Source organism: Anolis carolinensis, chromosome 1, assembly GCF_035594765.1.
Source record: "Anolis carolinensis isolate JA03-04 chromosome 1, rAnoCar3.1.pri, whole genome shotgun sequence".
Lineage (NCBI taxonomy): Eukaryota > Metazoa > Chordata > Lepidosauria > Squamata > Dactyloidae > Anolis > Anolis carolinensis.
The window spans coordinates 215,671,493-215,690,507 of record NC_085841.1 but is presented as its reverse complement, the minus strand read 5'-3'; the positions used below and the strand labels follow the sequence as shown (position 1 = coordinate 215,690,507).

General features: G+C 42.3%; 2 protein-coding genes across 3 annotated transcripts in view; one reads left to right on the top strand and one right to left on the bottom strand.

The window, feature by feature from the left end:
* Nucleotides 1-19,015, bottom strand: part of LOC134294344 (proline-rich protein 36-like) — a 503,650-nt gene that overhangs the window by 260,823 nt on the left and 223,812 nt on the right. The window lies entirely within an intron of this gene.
* LOC134294341 (zinc finger MYM-type protein 1-like) lies at nucleotides 2,435-8,833 on the top strand. 2 transcript variants are annotated; one of them, XM_062965115.1, is made up of 3 exons: nucleotides 2,435-2,710; nucleotides 5,619-5,981; nucleotides 6,163-8,833. In XM_062965115.1, the coding sequence occupies exons 2-3, from the start codon at nucleotides 5,622-5,624 to the stop codon at nucleotides 8,410-8,412; spliced, it is 2,610 nt and encodes an 869-aa protein (XP_062821185.1). In that variant the 5' UTR covers nucleotides 2,435-2,710; nucleotides 5,619-5,621; the 3' UTR covers nucleotides 8,413-8,833. The 2 variants fall into 2 exon arrangements, with proteins under 2 accessions (XP_062821185.1, XP_062821178.1); XM_062965108.1 differs by lacking the exon at nucleotides 2,435-2,710 and having other exon boundaries at nucleotides 5,581-5,981.

Here is a 19,015-nt window from a genome sequence, read left to right as displayed (position 1 = left end):
CAGGGGCCATCTTCAGCACCATGACATACCACAGTCCGCATTGTCTGAAGGAAAAAAAAGGATTATTCTTTTTCATTGCATAGTATCACAAGTACCGGCAACTAGTTTTACAAATGCAACCTTGTCATTGCAATTTGTCACACCATTGGTGAGCATTTTAGCACACAGTGAAGTTTCATCTCCTGGATCTCATAGCCAATAGCCATAAAATACATGACACGGTAATGAAAAAGCCAAGATTGCAACAAGGGATATAACAGCAGCGGCCGCATGAGGCAAAGTCAAACACCCAATGTCTGTGCAGGTGCTGGTGTTGCATTCAAAGTATGTGCAGCTGCAGCAGCTCATGGGAAAGCTTGTGATGCATAAGATCTCAAGTCCAGCCCCTGGCATTTCCATTTAAAAGGTAGCTAGGTTGGAGGGATTTGGTATGAGTCAAAGGGCCCATCTGCAATGCCAAATAATGTAATTTCAAACTGCATTATATGGTCAGTGTAGACTCATATAATGGAGTTTTACTACATTATATAAGTCTACTACCTGATCTGGTTAATTTCCCATTAACCAGATCAGATCAAACAATCACACATCCATTTTATCAAATAGGAAAGGCAAGTGATGTTCTCCTAATTCTTAATGATGCCCAATTCTCACATTATTCCATTATCCTTTCCAAAGTCAAATACAGATTTATATCCTACTAGCTGTGCCCGGCCACGCGTTGCTGTGGCGAAGTCTGGTGGTATGGGAAATAAAGTATTGAGGAATTGGTGGTAGTTAAGGTAAAGGGTAAAGGTTTTCCCCTGACATTAAGTCCAGTCATGACTGACTCTGGGGGGTTGGTGCTCATCTCCATTTCTAAGCCGAAGAGCTGGCGTTGTCCATAGACTCCTCCAAGGTCATGTGGCCATTGGCATGACTGCATGGAGTACCATTACCTTCCCTCCGGAGCGGTACCTATTGATCTACTCACATTGGCATGTTTTCGAACTGCTAGGTTGACAGGAGCTGGGGCTAACAGCAGGCGCTCACTCCGCTCCCAGAATTTGAACCTGGGACCTTTTGGTCCGCAAGTCTTTTCGATCTATGCTCCAATTCTGTGGAACTCATTGCCTCCATATGTTAGAGCAATGTCGGAGTTGCGACCTTTTGGAAAAGCGCTCAAGACTTGGCTGTTTGGTTGTGCATTTAAGTAAATCTGATCTAATTTGCCAAATAGTCACTGTTGAATGTTTTTAGGTTGAATGTGTTTATGTTGAATGTTTTTATGTTGAATGTTTTTATATTGTGGAATGATATTTTAAATTGTAAGTCGCTCGGAGCACTCTGGTGGAGAGCGACTAATTAAGAAATGAAGTGAAGTGAAGTGAAGTGAAGTTCAGCAGCTCAGTGCTTTAACACACTGTGCCATCAGGGGCCCCTTTTACACTGCCATATAATCCAGTTCAAATCAGATAATCTGTATTTTATAGGCAGTGTGGAAGAGGCCTAAGTGAGGCCTAACTCTGCCTGTCCCCTGGGCTGAGTGGGTTGCTAGGAGATCAAGTGGGCGGAGCGTAGCCTTCTAACTGGCAGCCATTGGATAAAAACAATTATTCCTCTCTCTCTAATTATGATTTTATTTTTATTTTATTTTTGTTGTATGAACGTAGAGGCATGGATGAGGGATTGTGTTGCCAAGTTTAGTGTTTCTGGAATGTGTAGTTTTGTTGTTTTGTCCTAGGCCGAAATTTCATTACCCTTTTATATATATAGATTAGAGACATTTACTCATGCATTTCCCTTACACACATATATGCCCACCTTTTGAGTATTGTGGGATTGTTATTCCCATCTTTCATTCACAGTACCCAAAGACGCTTAATTTATGGAAAAGTTTCAAAAGCCCATGCTTTTAGGTAATGGGCATGATTTCAGAAGTGTCAAACAACATCCTTGTAGCCAGATGCATAATGATAACAGTGACGAGATCTGCCAGATTGTTGTGCGGGTCTCTGACTGCAGTCATCATTTTGTATTTGTCTTTCCTAAGGGCATTCTGCAAAGAAGATGATGTTGATGGTCCCCTTTGCAAGTAAAAATTACTGTATATACTCAGGGCCGGTTGTTACTAGGCGGCCGCGGACGCGGCCGCCTCGGGCGCTGGCTGCTAGGGGCGCCATTCGGGCCTGACTTCCTGGTCGCGGCCGGCGATCGCCCGGGCGGTCGCCGGCCGCGACCAGGAAGTCAGGCCCGAATGGCCTAGCTGTGCTGTGCGCGTGCGCACAGCACAGCTAGGCCATTTTGCCCTTAGTAACAAACTAAGGGCAAAAATGGCTTCTCTGGCTGTGCGCATGCGCACAGCCAGAGAAGCCATTTTTGCCCTTAGTTTGTTACTAAGGGCAAAATGGCCTAGCTGTGCTGTGCGCATGCGCCCTGCCAGATAGGCCATTTTTGCCCTTAGTTTGTAGACTAAGGGCAAAATGGCCTCTCTGGCTGGGCGCATGCGCACAGCGCATTTCGCCCGTGGAAGCTTCTAGACACTAACAACCTACCTTCTACGCATGCGCAATACCATAGCCCACGCTGTGCATGCGTACTGAAAAAAAAAAACATTTGCACGAGGCGTGTGGTGTGTGGGGACTGACAAGGACAACCAGCCAAACAATCGTTTAACATAAAGAATCAAGGCTCAGGGATACCACAGGTCTCCAGCAGCCTTCTGAGCAAGGTAATCAAGGCTGTCTGAATTAGTGACAACAAGTTGCAACTAAACTTACAAGTCAATCTTACATTATTTCTCAAAATGGATGGGCATTGCTCTTGTGCTTTCATGTTTCCTAGCTTCTTACTACTATAATCAGTTTTGTTTTATTTTTTCTTTGTTGTCAGGAGTGACTTGAGAAACTGCAAGTCGCTTCTGGTGTGAGATAATTGGCCATTTGCAAGGACCTTGCCCAGGGGAACAACTGGATGTTTAATTATGTTACCATCCTGTGGGAGGCATCTCTCATGACACAGTTGACTGTGTGTATCATTTGTACAAAAAGTAAACAGTATAAAATATATGGAAGCATAGATTAAAATAAGGAAGTGGATGGGCCAATTTCTAATGTGTGTGCATTCTAATGTGTTAATTCTTCCATCTATGGAATCATTTCTGTAGTAATGTGAGAAATAATTTCAGATATGTGATACAAATACATATTTAAATATTAATTTGTACATGCTTTCTATAAAAGTACATGTTTTCTGTTTAATCCCTTGTTTTGGGAGTTGTAGTTGGTGATTTTATGTTATGTTAAAAAATTAATTGAGTAGGGAGTTGTAGTTGCTGGGATTTATAGTTTTAATAATTACATATATTATATAATAATAAAGTAGCTGTGCCCAACCACGCTTTGCTGTGGCGAAGTATGGTGTTCTGTTCTGGGAAATAAAGAACAGTAGAGTCTCACTTATCTAACATAAACGGGCCAACAGAATGTTGGATAAGCGAATATGTTGGATAATAAGGAGGGATTAAGGAGAAGCCTATTAAACATCAAATTAGTTTATGATTTTACAAATTAAGCACCAAAACATCATGTTAGACAACAAATTTGATAGAAAAAAATAGTTCAATACGCAGTAATGCTATGTAGTAAGTACTGTATTTATGAATTTAGCACCAAAATATCACAATGTTTTGAAAACATTGACTAAAAAAATGTGTTGGATAATCCAGAACGTTGAATAAGTGAGTGTTGGATAAGTGAGACTCTACTGTATTGAGGAATTGGTGGTAGTTAAGGTAAAGGGTAAACTTGTTGTCGAAGGCTTTCATGGCCGGGATCACAGGGTTGTTGTATGTCTTTCGGGCTGTGTGGCCATGTTCCAGAAGTATTTTCTCCTGACGTTTCACCCACATCTATGGCAGGCATCCTCAAAGATTGTGAGGTATCCATACCTCATTAAGTCCAGTCATGTCTGATTCTGGGGGTTGGTGCTCATCTCCATTTCTAAGCCAAAGAGCCAGCGTTGTCCGTAGACTCCTCCAAGGTCATGTGGGATGACTGCATGGAGCGGTGTTACCTTCCCTCCAGAGCAGTACCTATTGATTTACTCGCATTTGCATGTGTTTGAACTTCTGGGTTGGCAGAAGCTGGGGCTAAAAGTGAGGGCTCACTCTGTTCCCCCAATTCAAACCTTTCGGTCCAGAAGTTCAGCAGCTCAGCGCTTTAACACGCTGTGCCATCAGGGGATATTATTTCCTAAAGGTTGTGAATATACAATATTTCTAATTGGTTTTTTTTTTTTGGCTTTTAGATGCAAGCATGAATGCTGCAATTAGGGAAAATGATTAGGATGTAAGCCTTGCAGCTTTAAAGCCTGACTGTTTCCTCCCTGAGTGAATTTTTTGTTGGGCGGTGTTAGCTGGCGCTGAATGTTTCCTGTGTGGAATTCCCCTGTTTTCAGAGTTGTGTTCTTTGCGATATGTTATGTGCTTGTACTGTCTGTGGCTGTGAGAAAACAGTGGATTTATCAGACTTTGATGATGGGAATACTTTGTTGGGAGGTGTTAGCTAGCCCTGATTGTTTCCTTTGTGGAATGCTTTCAGACTGTTGGTCTTTATTTATTGTCCTGGTTTTAGAGATTATATTGTTCTGCATTATTCTATCCCAGTAATTATTTCATATTAAAGTAGAATCTCACTTATCCAACATTCGTTTATACAGTGTTCTGGATTATCCAACACAGTCTGCCTTTTCGTAATCAATGTTTTTGTAGTCAGTGTCTTAAATTCATTGTGATATTTTAGTGGTAAATTTGTAAATACAGTACAGTAGAGTATCACTTATCCAAAATAAACGGGCCGGCAGATTGTTGGATAAGCGAATATGTTGGATAATAAGGAGGCATTAAGGAGAAGCCTATTAAACATCAAATTAGGTTATGATTTTACAAATGAAACACCAAAACATCATTTTAGACAACAAATTTGGCAGAAAAAGTAGTTCAATACACAGTAATGCTATGTAGTGATTACTGTATTTATGAATTTAGCACCAAAATATCACAATGTATTGAAAACATTGACTACAAAAATGGCTTGGATTATCCAGAACGTTGGATAAGCGAGGCTTGGATAAGTGAGACTCTACTGTAATTACTACATAGCATTACTACACATGTAACTACTTTTTCTGCCAAATTTGTTGTATAACATGATGTTGTAGTGCTTAATTTGTATAATCATAACCTAATTTGATGTTTAATAGGCTTTTCCTTAATCTCTTCTTATTATCCAACATATTCGCTTATCCAACGTTCTGCCGGCCCATTTATGTTGGATAAGTGAGACTCTACAGTAGAGACTCTACTGTAGAGTCTCTGCTGTACTTAAACAGTTCTCAAGTATAGCATGAAAAGGAATAATGCTCAAATGCTTGGTCCATAACCAGGTCTAGCAAGGCTATTCCATGCTAACCATCATTTTTTGATTATCCAACGCTCTGCTGGCCCGTTTATGTGGGATAAATGAGACTCTACTGTTCTTGGATGGAGCTGCAGGCTGTATTTCTGCTGTGTTGTCATAAGCTATAAGTTGTTCTGCGTCAGTCCCCTTCCTTATATGACGAGTTGGGTTTCTTAGCAGAAAATGTCAAGCAAGAAGAAGCCATCGGGAGCATTTCATCGTAAAAGGAGGTTGCAGCATAGCCAAGAAGACAAGAGTCAAGCTAAAGCATTAAAAAGGTTTTTCACGACTTCACCATCATGCCAGACAGGAAAGCCAGAGACAACTAAATTGACTGAATCAGATCATGCTGATGACGGAAAGATACCAATCTCTGAGCCTCTACCAGGACCATCAACCAGTCAAGACCTTCTCACTGCAACTTCAGCAATACCATTACCACCTTCCTGTATTGGCATTACTGGGACTGACACTGAAGATGTGGATGAGGATTCATTAAGAGATGCAGCCCTGCCATCTACTAGTCGGCAAGCTATTGAATCGGTAAGTAGATTCAATTTAAAAATATTAGTGCAGATTTTTGGGAAATATAATTGGCCCTGGCCTGTCTTGTTCATTTTTTATTTAAAGATTGCATAACGAGGTATTATACTTATTGATCTTGCATTGCATTACATCTTAGAAAAACTTCTAGAAGTTAACATACACCCCCCTTTTTTTTCAGGAACAAAGAAGAGACCCTTTGTTATTTCTTTCCAATGATTGTGGAGAGTGGCCACTCAAAATAACTGATGAGGCACGGAAAATAATTGTTGAGCGAGGACCACAGCAAGTCAGAGGCATAAAGTTTCCTAAGGACATTCATGGCAGAAAATTTTCCCCATTTCATTATTCAAGGAAGTTGTGTAATGGAGAGCGTGTCAACAGATATTGGCTACAGTATTCTGTATCTAAAAATGCAGTGTTTTGTATTACTTGCAAAATTTTTGGAAACGACACATCCAGTCTTGCAGGTAGCCAAGGGTTTTCTAACTGGCGGAACTTGAGCAGGCTTTTGAGCGGTCACGAGAAATCCCGTCCTCATATGGAAAACCGTTCATCTTGGCGTGAGCTCTCGCAACGTTTGCATTTAAACAAAACTATTGATGCAGAGCATGAAAGACTTATTAATGCTGAAATTAAACATTGGGATCAAATTCTGAAACGCTTGCTATGTGCTACACGGTTTTTGGGGGTTCAAGGATTGCCATTTAGAGGGACAAAAGATGTTCTATTTGAACCTAATAATGGCAACTTTTTAAAATTGATAGAACATATAGCACAGTTTGATGATCCGATGGCTGAACATGTGAGAAGAATCACTTCCAAAGAAACACATGTCCACTATTTGAGTAAAAATGTCCAGAACGAGTTTATTTCTTTCTTGGCAGGCAAGGTCCAGAATAATATTTTGGAACAACTACATGAGGCAACATATTATTCTATTATATTGGACTGCACACCAGATATTAGCAACACCGAACAAATGACGTTGGTGGTTAGATTTGTTACATGTAAAGCAAATGAAGATATCTTGATTAAGGAACATTTTTTAGGCTTTGTTCCTGTTGCCAGTCCTTCAGGTGAAGGTATGACAGAAATATTACTCCATGAGTTGGAAGCACGACGTATTCCATTAAAAAACATGAGAGGCCAGGGATATGATAATGGTTCTGCAATGAAGGGAAAACATGTTGGAGTCCAGAGGAGGATCCTTGATTTAAATCCTAGAGCCTTTTATGTACCATGTGGAAACCACTCCCTGAACTTGGTCATAAATGATGCAGCTATGTCTTGCAAGATTGCAGCAGACTGTTTCGCCACCGTACAAGACCTCTATAACCTTTTTTCAGGTTCCCCAGTAAGATGGGGTACTTTGTTGAAGCATGTTTCAACTCTCACACTCAAACCACTTAGCAGTACTAGGTGGGAAAGTAGAATCGAAGCATTGTTGCCTTTGAGGTTCCATATTGAAGAAGTATATGATGCCGTATATGAAGCTTCTCATGATCAGAAATTTGATGGACTCTGTAGGAGCCGTGCTGGTGCTCTTCTTAAAAGACTGCAAAGCTTCACATTTCTGTGCAGCATAGTGACATGGCATGAGATCCTGCACAAGATAAATATTGTTAGTAAACAGTTGCAAAAAGTGTCAATCGATCTTCAAAATTCTATGGCTCTTATTAAGAGTGTGAAAAGTTTTCTAGAAAGGATGAGATCTGAAGAAGGTCTAAATAGCATCATTACAGATGCAAAGGAACTGGCAGAAAAAATCGATGCTACTGCCGACTTTGAAAACGAACAGGAAGCTCGACCGAGAAAAGTAAGCAGACAATTTTCGTATGAATGTAAAGATGAAGCTGTACATTCTGGCAAAGAGTCTTTTAAAGTGAACTTTTTTTTTGTTGTGCTTGACACAGCAATATCCTCATTAAAGGAGAGATTTCAGCTAATGGACAACCATAGTGGAAGTTTCAAATTTCTGTATGACATTTCAAGCCTTGGGAAATGTTGGAATGAAAAAGAATTGAAGTACGCCTGTCAACGCCTTGAAACTGTTTTGACAGATGGAGAAGACCACGATGTGAATGCTGGTGATCTGTATACAGAGCTACAATTACTTGCAGATATGCTTCCCCCTGGAAGTCTCCCAGCTGATGCCTTGTCTTTTATAAATCATGGTTCGGAGGATGTTTTCCCAAATGTCTACACTGCATTGAGAATTCTGTTAACACTTCCAATATCCGTGGCCAGCGGTGAAAGGAGTTTTTCAAAATTGAAACTTATAAAAAATTACTTAAGATCTACTTTGAGTCAAGAGCGCTTGAGTGGACTATCAACCTTGGCCATTGAAAATAGCTTGTTGGATGACATGGACACAGATTCCCTAGTACATGAGTTTTCCAAATTGAAAGTCAGAAAAATCAGGTTTTAATTTTTACAAGTGTTCAAGTTAATTTGTGTTAAGGAAAACTGGATGTTAAAAAATTAAAATTGTTGCAAAGTTTATTAAAATATTTATTTATTAAATTATTATTATTATTATTTGTGTTAAGGAAAACTGGATGTTAAAAAATTAAAATTGTTGCAAAGTTTATTAAAATATTTATTTATTAAATTATTATTATTATTATTATTATTATTATTATTTATTAAGATTGGAGTTAATTCTATGTAATGTTACTATATGAACATAATGTTGTTAATAAACTTCTGGTTGTAAGGAAAACTCTTTTATCCATTCTATTCACCTCTACCTTCTACCTTTTATTTCTCGGTGATTGGGGGTTTTTTTGGGGGGGGGGCACCAAAATCCTGTTTCGCTTACACTTGAAAATTTCCTTGGGCCGGCCCTGTATATACTCAAGTATAAGCCTAGTTTTTCAGCCCTTTTTTTAAGACTGAAAAAGCTCCCCTTGGCTTATACTCGGGTGAGGGTCCTGGTTGGCTTATATTTGGGTCAGCTTATACTCGAGAATATATGGTACATTTATTATTTTTCTCTATTATTATTGGTATTATTACATTTATTATTTTTCTCTGGCTAGAAGTACACATACATTATCTAATGGGCTCCACAGAGAAAGGGGAGAACATGCAACATACAACAGGCAAAGTAGTCCATCTGATGACTCCATGGGATTCATTATAGGCTCTGTTAATTTGTGATAATCACACACAAACACACATACTGCATAGTGACTGTCCTTTTAGCAAAGAAAGGCAGGCTATAAATCTCTAAACAGATACACAGAATGGACTCTTCCCCTTGGAGGCATCCCAAAGACTTCAAGGGTTTGTATTAATGTATTGTCCTCTCTTATTCAAATGCTTGTTTGAACATCTATACATTTCAATTTTCAATTATTTAACAAGGGGTAAGTTGTAGGTTGTGATTCAAATCTCATGGCAAACGTATAGTGACAGAATATATAGTTTCTTTCTTTGTCTCTAAGTGAGCACAGATGGTTGGTTATTTAATTCACCTCCAAGCATCTCTTTGACTACTAAAATGGAACTGGTGTTTTACTGCATGTATTTTCAATGAGGAGAGAAAAAAAGAGAAAGCTTTAAAAATGTTTCTGGCAATAGAGTGAAGCAGCAGAAGGTGAAAAGAGGGCAGGGAACTGTCACCATCACAGCACCTGAGACCAGGAAATATGTGTTAAGTAAGGATACTGAAGTGGAAAATCGGAGGTTTGAGATAGGCAGATGACAAAGACTGGCTGCTTGGTTTCTTGGATTGCTGTTTTGTTTTTGATTTGTGTTGCTTGTGAACTCTTAAGGTGCCACAACCAAATTATCAAACGTTTGATGTCTATATGTGCTTGCCTATATATGTCATTTGTCTAATGGCATTGAATGTTTGCCATGTATAAGTGCAATGTGATCCGCCCTGAGTCCCCTTTGGGGTGAGAAGAGCGGAATATAAATACTGTAAATACATAAATAAATAGTTTCATGAATGGAGAAAAAGTGGGCAGAGGGCAAATCTATGTCCAAGATGGCAAGTGAGCAGATTAAGAGTCTTTTGGGCCTCACGTAGCAAGAGGAGAGCAACTTGTTCCTTCTCCCATCTTGTCTCAGTCTCTGCGGCAGATCTATCCCCCTAGAATCATAGAATCATAGAATAGTAGAGTTGGAAGAGACCACATGGGCCATCCAGTCCAACCCCCTGCTAAGAAGCAGGAAATCGCATTCAAAGCACCCCCGACAGATGGCCATCCAGCCTCTGCTTAAAAGCCTCCAAGGAAGGAGCCTCCACCACGGCCCCGGGGAGAGAGTTCCACTGTCGAACAGCTCTCACAGTGAGGAAGTTCTTCCTGATGTTCAGGTGGAATCTCCTTTCCTGTAGTTTGAAGCCATTGTTCCGTGTCCTAGTCTGCAGGGCAGCAGAAAACAAGCTTGCTCCCTCCTCCCTATGACTTCCCTTCACGTATTTGTACATGGCTATCATGTCTCCTCTCAGCCTTCTCTTCTGCAGGCTAAACATGCCCAGCTCTTTAAGCCGCTCCTCATAGGGCTTGTTCTCCAGACCCTTAATCATTTTAGTCGCCCTCCTCTGGACGCTTTCCAGCTTGTCAACATCTCCCTTCAACTGTGGTGCCCAAAATTGGACACAGTATTCCAGGTGTGGTCTGACCAAGGCAGAATAGAGGGGGAGCATAACTTCCCTGGATCTAGATGCTATTCCCCTATTGATGCAGGCCAGAATCCCATTGGCTTTTTTAGCAGCCGCATCACATTGTTGGCTCATGTTTAACTTGTTGTCCACGAGGACTCCAAGGTCTTTTTCGCACACACTGCTGTCAAGCCAGGCGTCCCCCATTCTGTATCTTTGATTTCCATTTTTTCTGCCGAAGTGAAGTATCTTGCATTTGTCCCTGTTGAACTTCATTTTGTTAGTTTTGGCCCATCTCTCTAGTCTGTCAAGATCGTTTTGAATTCTGCTCCTGTCTTCTGGAGTGTTAGCTATCCCTCCCAGTTTTGTGTCGTCTGCAAACTTGATGATCGTGCCTTCTAACCCTTCGTCTAAGTCGTTAATAAAGATGTTGAACAGAACCGGGCCCAGGACGGAGCCCTGCGGCACTCCACTTGTCACTTCTTTCCATGATGAAGACGACGCATTGGTGAGCACCCTTTGGGTTCGTTCGCTTAGCCAATTACAGATCCACCTAACCGTAGTTTTGTCTAGCCCACATTTTACTAGTTTGTTTGCCAGAAGGTCGTGGGGGACTTTGTCGAAGGCCTTACTGAAATCCAGGTACGCTACATCCACAGCATTCCCTGTATCGACCCAACTCGTAACTCTATCGAAAAAAGAGATCAGATTAGTCTGGCATGACTTGTTTTTGGTAAATCCGTGTTGACTATTAGCAATGACCGCATTTGTTTCTAAGTGTTCGCAGACCACTTCCTTAATGATCTTTTCCAGAATTTTGCCTGGTATTGATGTGAGGCTGACCGGACGGTAATTGTTTGGGTCGTTCTTTTTTCCCTTCTTGAAGATAGGGACCACATTAGCCCTCCTCCAATCTGCTGGGACTTCTCCCGTTCTCCAAGAACTCTCGAAGATAATTGCCAGTGGTTCTGAAATAACTTCCGCTAGTTCCTTCAGTACTCTTGGGTGTAGCTGATCTGGCCCTGGGGACTTGAATTTGTTTAGAGTGGCCAGGTGTTCCTGGACAACTTGTTTCCCTATTTGGGGTTGGATTTCCCCCAATCCTTCGTCCATTCCGTGTTGCTGAGGTTGAAGATGGCTTTCTTTTTCTGAGAAGACCGAGGCAAAGAAGGCATTAAGTAGTTCTGCCTTTTCCCTGTCCCCTGTCGCCATCACCCCATCTTCTCCTTGCAATGGCCCTATCACCTCCTTTTTCTTCCTTTTTCTACCAACGTAAGCAAAAAAGCCTTTTTTGTTGTTTTTTATGTCCCTGGCAAGCCTGAGCTCATTTTGCGCTTTAGCCTTGCGAACCTTTTCCCTACAGGTGTTGGCTATACGTTTGAATTCTTCTTTGGTGATTTCTCCCCTTTTCCACTTCTTGTGCATGTCACTTTTGAGCTTTAGGTCAGTTAGAAGTTTTTTCGACATCCATTCTGGCTTCTTTGCACTTGTCTTATTTTTCTTCTTTGTTGGCACTGTTTGCATTTGCGCCTTGAGTATTTCACTTTTGAAAAACTCCCATCCATCCTTAACTCCCTTGTTTTTTAATATCGGCGTCCATGGAATGCCGCTCAGTAATTCCTTCATTTTTTGGAAGTCAGCTCTCTTAAAGTCCAGAATGCGTGTTTGACTTGTCTTAGTTTCAGCATTCCTTTGTATTGCAAACTGCAGGAGCACATGGTCACTTGCCCCTAAGGATCCAACCACTTCAACTGTATTGATCAGGTCTTCCACATTTGTTAAGATTAGATCAAGAGTTGCTGATCCCCTTGTTGCCTCTTCTACCTTCTGGATCATAAAATTATCTGCAAGGCAAGTGAGGAATTTGTTGGACTTTGTACTCTTGGCTGAGTTTGTTTATCCATTATATGTAGCCTTTTAGCCACATTCATTTCCCCATCCCTTGTTCGTCAGTTCCTAATTTCTTAATAGCCTTTTATTTACCAGAAGAAGAGAGAAAGCTTGCTCAGATAGGATGGCCACGGACTCAATTTTTTGGAAGCCAGTACAGTGTTCCTTCACTACTTCACAGTTCACTTTTCGCGGATTCGCTATTTTGCGGTTTTTCAATAGACTCTAAAAGAGTATTAGAAATCATAAAAAAATACAATTTACAGCCTAAGGAAGGGAGGGATGAGAAGCCAAAGGGAGAGAAAAGGAGCCCAAGTGGCAACGGGAGGAGAAGGAGGTGATTTATCAGCACACAATTGGTTGATAAAGACTTAAAATAGTGTATAACTACTAAAATAATGTATAAATATTAAAATAAATATAGTGTCCCTACTTTGCGGATTTTTGCTTATTGCGGATGGTCCTGGAACCTAACCCCAGCGATAAGTGAGGGAACACTGTATCCTATTTGTAAGGCATCTGCTATTTCAATGACTAGATGAGAAGTAAAGAATGATAAGAAGGGAGACTTGTATAGTTTCCTTGATGTTGACCATGAATGGTTAGCACATGAACAGCAAATGAGTAGACCAGTCATCCTACTTTGGTGAGGTTTTTTTCCCAATTGAAATCATGTTATTTCTACATTTACATCAATGCACATAAATTAAAGGTAAAGGTAAAGGTTTCCCCTGACGTTAAGTCCAGTCATGTCTGACTCTGGGGGTTGGTGCTCATCTCCATTTCTAAGCCGAAGACCCGGCATTGTCCGTAGACACCTCCAAGGTCATGTGGCCGGCATGACTGCATGGAACACCGTTACCTTCCTGCCGGAGCGGTATCTATTGATCTACTCACATTGACATGTTTTCGAACTGCTAGGTTGGCAGAAGCTGGAGCTAACAGTGGCCGCTCACGGCGCTCACGGGGTTTGAACCTGGGACCTTTGTTATTATTGGATTCTTATTACTAGAAAGAGGAAGAGGTGTTTTTGAACTTTCTTGAGTTTGAACTTTCTTGAGTTGCCACCTTATCTGGCGCAGCTCAGGACTTCATGGTTGCCATGACGACCATGGGACTGTCCCAAGTGATATCTGGTCCCACTCATCAGGCTGGACACACTTTAGACCTAGTATTTGTGATGAATGGGGGAGATGTTGGTGTGGAAGATCAAAACATCCTTCCATTGTCATGGACCGACCATCATCTGGTCAGTGTTAGACTTACCGTCACCCAAAACCTCCGCAGGGGTGGCGGACCGATTAAGATGGTCCGCCCCAGGAGACTTATGGATCCAGATGGATTCCTGATGTCTCTTGGGGAACTTCCTGTCATGTTGGCTGACGATCCTGTTGAGACCCTGGTTGATCTCTATAACACCGAGATGGCCAGGGCTCTTGACTCGATCGCCCCCAAATGTCCCCTCGCGCTCCGCGGAGCTGGCTTTGATGAAGCGGGTGAGGCGGGGACTAGAGTGCAAGTGGTGGAAGACTCGGAGTATCACCGACCAAACACGGGCTAGAGCCTCCATTAAGGCCTACTCTGTGGCGTTACAGGCAACCAGAAAAACTTTCTCGACTGCCCGCATCGCATCTGCAACAAATAGACCAGCAGAGTTGTTCCGGGTTGTCCGAGAGCTCCTTCATCCTCATGAGGTGGAGGAGCCCCTTGACAACTCGGTCACTCGATGCAGCGAGTTCGTGCATAATTTTGCAGATAAAGTTGCTCGATTACGCTCCGACTTGGACGCCAGCTTTGATACAGTGCCTGATGAGGTACCTAGAGCATCTGTCGATTCCATCTTGATGGATTCGTTTCAACCTGATGACGTGGACAAGATCCTTGGAGCAATGAGACCAACCACTTGTGCTCTAGACCCTTGTCCTACCTGGCTTATAAAGCTTGCCGGGGGGGGGGGGGGGGGGGGTTGGTCGATTGGTTTTTGAGGATTATCAATGCCTCATTGGAACAAGGGCAATTTCCATCTAGCCTGAAACAGGCAACTATTAGACCAATTCTAAAAAAGGCATCCCTTGATTCCTCTATTCTATCAAACTATCGATCAATTTCAAACCTCCCATTCTTAGGCAAGGTTCTTGAGCGAGTGGTGGCCTCTCAACTCCAGGGATTCTTGGATGACACCGATAATCTTGACCCATTCCAGTCTGGTTTCAGGCCTGGTCATGGCACTGAGACGGCTTTGGTTGCCTTGGTAGATGACCTCCTTAGAGAGCTGGACAGGGGGAGTGTGTCCCTGTTGGTTCTCTTAGACATCTCAGCGGCTTTCGATACCATCGACCATGGTATCCTTCTGGGACGGCTCTCCGGGATGGGCCTTGGGGGTACTGCTCTCCAGTGGCTCCAGTCCTTCCTGGAGGGTCGCACCCAGATGGTGAAGCTGGGGGACACCTGCTCGGACCCCTGGCCTTTGACCTGTGGGGTCCCGCAAGGTTCCATTCTGTCCCCCATGCTTTTTAATATCTACATGAAACCGCTGGGCGAGGTCGTCCAGGGTTTTGAAGTTCGGTGCCATCTCTACGCAGATGACACTCAACTCTACTACTCTTTTCCACCTACCTCCAAGGAAGCCCCTCGGATCCTAGACCAGTGCCTGGCCGCTGTAATGGGTTGGATGAGGGTCAACAAGCTGAAACTTAATCCTGATAAGACAGAGGTCCTCCAGGTCAGTCGTGCGACTGATCGGGGTATAGGGTGGCTACCTGTGCTTGACGGGGTCACACTCCCCCTGAAGGCGCAGGTCCTCAGCTTGGGGGTCCTCCTGGACTCATCGCTGTGACTTGATGCTCAGGTGTCGGCGGTGGCTGGGAGGGCCTTTGCACAGCTAAAGCTAGTGCGCCAACTGCGACCATACCTCGAGAAGTCTGACTTGACCATGGTGGTCCATGCTCTGGTTACCTCAAGGATGGATTACTGTAATGCGCTCTACGTGGGGCTGCCCTTGAAGACGGTCCGGAAACTGCAGTTGGTACAACGGTCGGCAGCTAGGTTACTAACTGGAGCTGCTTACAGGGAGCGGTCAACCCCCCTGTTCAAGCAGCTCCACTGGCTGCCGATAATTTTCCGGGCCCAATTCAAGGTGCAGGTTATTACCTATAAAGCTCTAAACGGTTCGGGACCTGCCTATCTTCGTGACCGCATCGTCCCCTATGAACCCACCCGATCGCTGAGATCCTCTGGGAGGCCCTCCTCTCACTTCCACCCTCCTCACAACTGCGTTTGGTAGGGATGAGAGAGAGGGCCTTCTCGGCCGTGGCTCCCCGACTCTGGAACTCCCTCCCCAGGGAGATTAGGTTGGCTCCCTCTCTACCTTCCTTCAGGAAGCAACTGAAGACTTGGATGTTTCGGCAGGCCTTCGGAGATAGTCATTAATTAATCAGCCCCAGTGGGTTTTTAATAATTTATCCTGTTTTTATTACGGTCTTACCATTTATGTGTTTTAAATGAAATTTTTATCTTGTATTGTTGTTTATATTGATATATTGTATTATTGTTTTATCTTTTTATATTGTGATTTATTGTGTTGCTTATATTTTGTTCTTATGTTGTTTGGGCCACTGCCCCATGTAAGCCGCCCCGAGTCCCCGTGGGGAGATGGTGGTGGGATATAAATAAAGTTATTATTATTATTATTATTATTATTATTATTATTATTATTATGTGCCAAAATAATTTGGTTGCACCACAGTACCCTTTTTTTCTTAATGGAGGGGGTGTCATTCACTGTGCTGCTGGGGCAGTAAGAATTTTTAGCCAGAATCTGATTACTCCTCATTACAGGTTTTCTGCTTTCTTTTTTCTCTCCTTGCTTCTCCCCCTGCCCTGCATTATCAATATTACAAAGGCATCTGGGGGGTCTGGCCATGTCCCCTCTGAACCGTTTTCACTATTGCATAGTGAACCATGGATTTGATATTCTTGCTGCAAGGTATACTAAAAGACAGAAGGAAACAAGAGTAATAAAAAGGATAACACTAATCCTTTAAATATAATATGTAAAATTCTGTTCAAAACTTACAGAAAGCATAATTCTGCAATTTAATACATTTAGTGACTCTCAGAGCAAATAAAATGCAGCACGCCATCAATTGCCCATTTCCCCATTTTCCAATTGCCACGAGAAATGCTTTATCAAGCTTTGTTTTTCAAAAATTAGTTGCATCTTGTTAACATAAATGCTAACTTGAAAGTCACAGTTTTATGTAGCATACTGGGAGGGAAACAAAGATTCAGCCAGCACAGCAAAACAATGCACAGCAGGAAAACATCTGAGATAAAATTGAAATATAATCCCTGCTATTTCTAAACAATCTAATGAAAACCTTTTAATATGAGCAAACCATACACCTCTGTGCAGAGCCGGCCCTAGGTATTTTTCAAGTGTAGGCGAACAGAATTTTGGCGCCCCCCCAAACCAATCACTGAAAAATAAAAGCGTTGGATAAGCGAAAATGTTGGATAATAAGGAAGTATAAAGGAAAAGCCTATAAAACATCAAATTACATTATGATTTTAAAAATTAAGCACCAAAACATCATGTTTTACAACAAATCAATAGAAAAAGCAGTTCAATACATGGTATTACATGTAGGAATTACTATATTTGCAAATTTAGCACTAAACATTGAACAGGGATATAGGGCAGTGTGGGCTTAGATAACCCAGATAGCCCTCAGTATTAAAAAAAACCCCTCTAAAATCAGGACAATAAATAAAGAACAACACTCTGAAAACAGAAGAAATCCAGACAGTAAACAATCAGGGACAGCTAACTCCTCCCAAAAAAAGATTCTCCCAGGCAAGAAGAAGCCAGGCCTTGAAGCCACAGGGCCATTAAATGCTAATCAAGGTGATTAATTACAACATTCACACCTGCTTCAAAGAAAAGTTCTTTCTCCCACCCTGGACCTTCTACAGATATATAAACCCCACATACCTAGCTTCCAAGTTCCTACAGACCTCACAATCTCTGAAGGCCCCAAAGGTGGGCTTGCGTGGTGCGAAGGTGGGTCTGCGCCGGCCGGAAGGCCCAGCGCGGCCGCTGGAAGGCCCGAAAGAGAAGGAGGTGGAGAGTGGTGCCCTCCTCCCAGGACGATGGTGCCCCCGGGACAATGGCGCCACAGGCAAATGCCTATTTCACCTTATGGTTGGACCGCCTCTGCCTCTGTGTTGCTTGAATCGTCAGTCTGCAGAGTATTTTGTATGAGAAGAGAGATAGACAGAAAGATGACAAACAGGGTTATTGTATGTCTTTCGGGCTGTATGGCGATGTTCCAGAAGTATTCTCTCCTTATGTTTCACCCACATCTATGGCAGGCATCTATTTGCCATAGATGTGGGCGAAACCTCAGGAGAGAATACTTCTGGAACATGGCCATACAGCCCGAAAGACATACAACAACCCTGTGATCCCGGCCATGAAAGCCTTCGGCAACACAGATGACAAACAGACAGAGAAACAGAAAGATAGATAATGTCTCCCCACTAACAGTAGGAACTTTCTTTAAAAGGGGAAGGAATCATAGAATCATAGAATCATAGAATAGTAGAGTTGGAAGAGACCTCATGGGCCATCCAGTCCAACCCCCTGCCAAGAAGCAGGAAATCACATTTAAAGCACCCCCGACAGATGGCCATCCAGCCTCTGCTTAAAAGCCTCCAAAGAAGGAGCCTCCACCACAGTCCGGGGGAGAGAGTTCCACTGCCGAATGACTTTTAGCCATTTCTGCAACAGTACCTTCTTCTTCCAAAATGTATTGCCCTATCCCTCAGTTTTTGGTGGGACACAAGTAAATGTAGAAAAGACAAATTTCTCATGCCTACTGCACTAATGCATGTTTTTTGCCAGTATAAGACATACCTAATTTCCATAACCTACAGAGTTTTCAAGATATTTACAGTGTGTATATAGTATCCCATGACCTACAGAGTTTGTAAGATATTTAACATATCCAACTTCAAATTCTTTAAAGAATCAGCGAGATATTCTTTTCCTCCTTGAAATAAGTCTCAACCCTAAAGGAAGCTTACCCTTTGGGGGACTTTTTGATCTTTAGAAATGAACATACAATAGTTCAGATTCAGATCTTATCCCTGAAGTAGTTCAAAATCTTCTCTTCTCTCTCTTTTTTTTTTCAAAGCTCCTAAATGCTGAATTTGTCAAAGGAGAAACACCAAGCACCAGTACAATAATTTTCAAAAGAGTGTGATGAAATGTGCTGTTGAATGATACGATCTGACCCCAGATGCCAAATCCGAGAGCTATGTTTTTCCCCCTACCTTGCGCACGCCATTTCTTGGCAAAATTCGGAGACCCTTGGAGCTGATGGCTTTCGAGCTCCCTTTGAATTCTTCATGTGGCCGACCTGCAAGGGACTGCACTATGGCAGTGTTTTCCTGCTTCTTTCTGCTCTTTTTAACTTAGCAGAAATATATATACTTTTTACAAAAGACAAATCTCAATTAATGA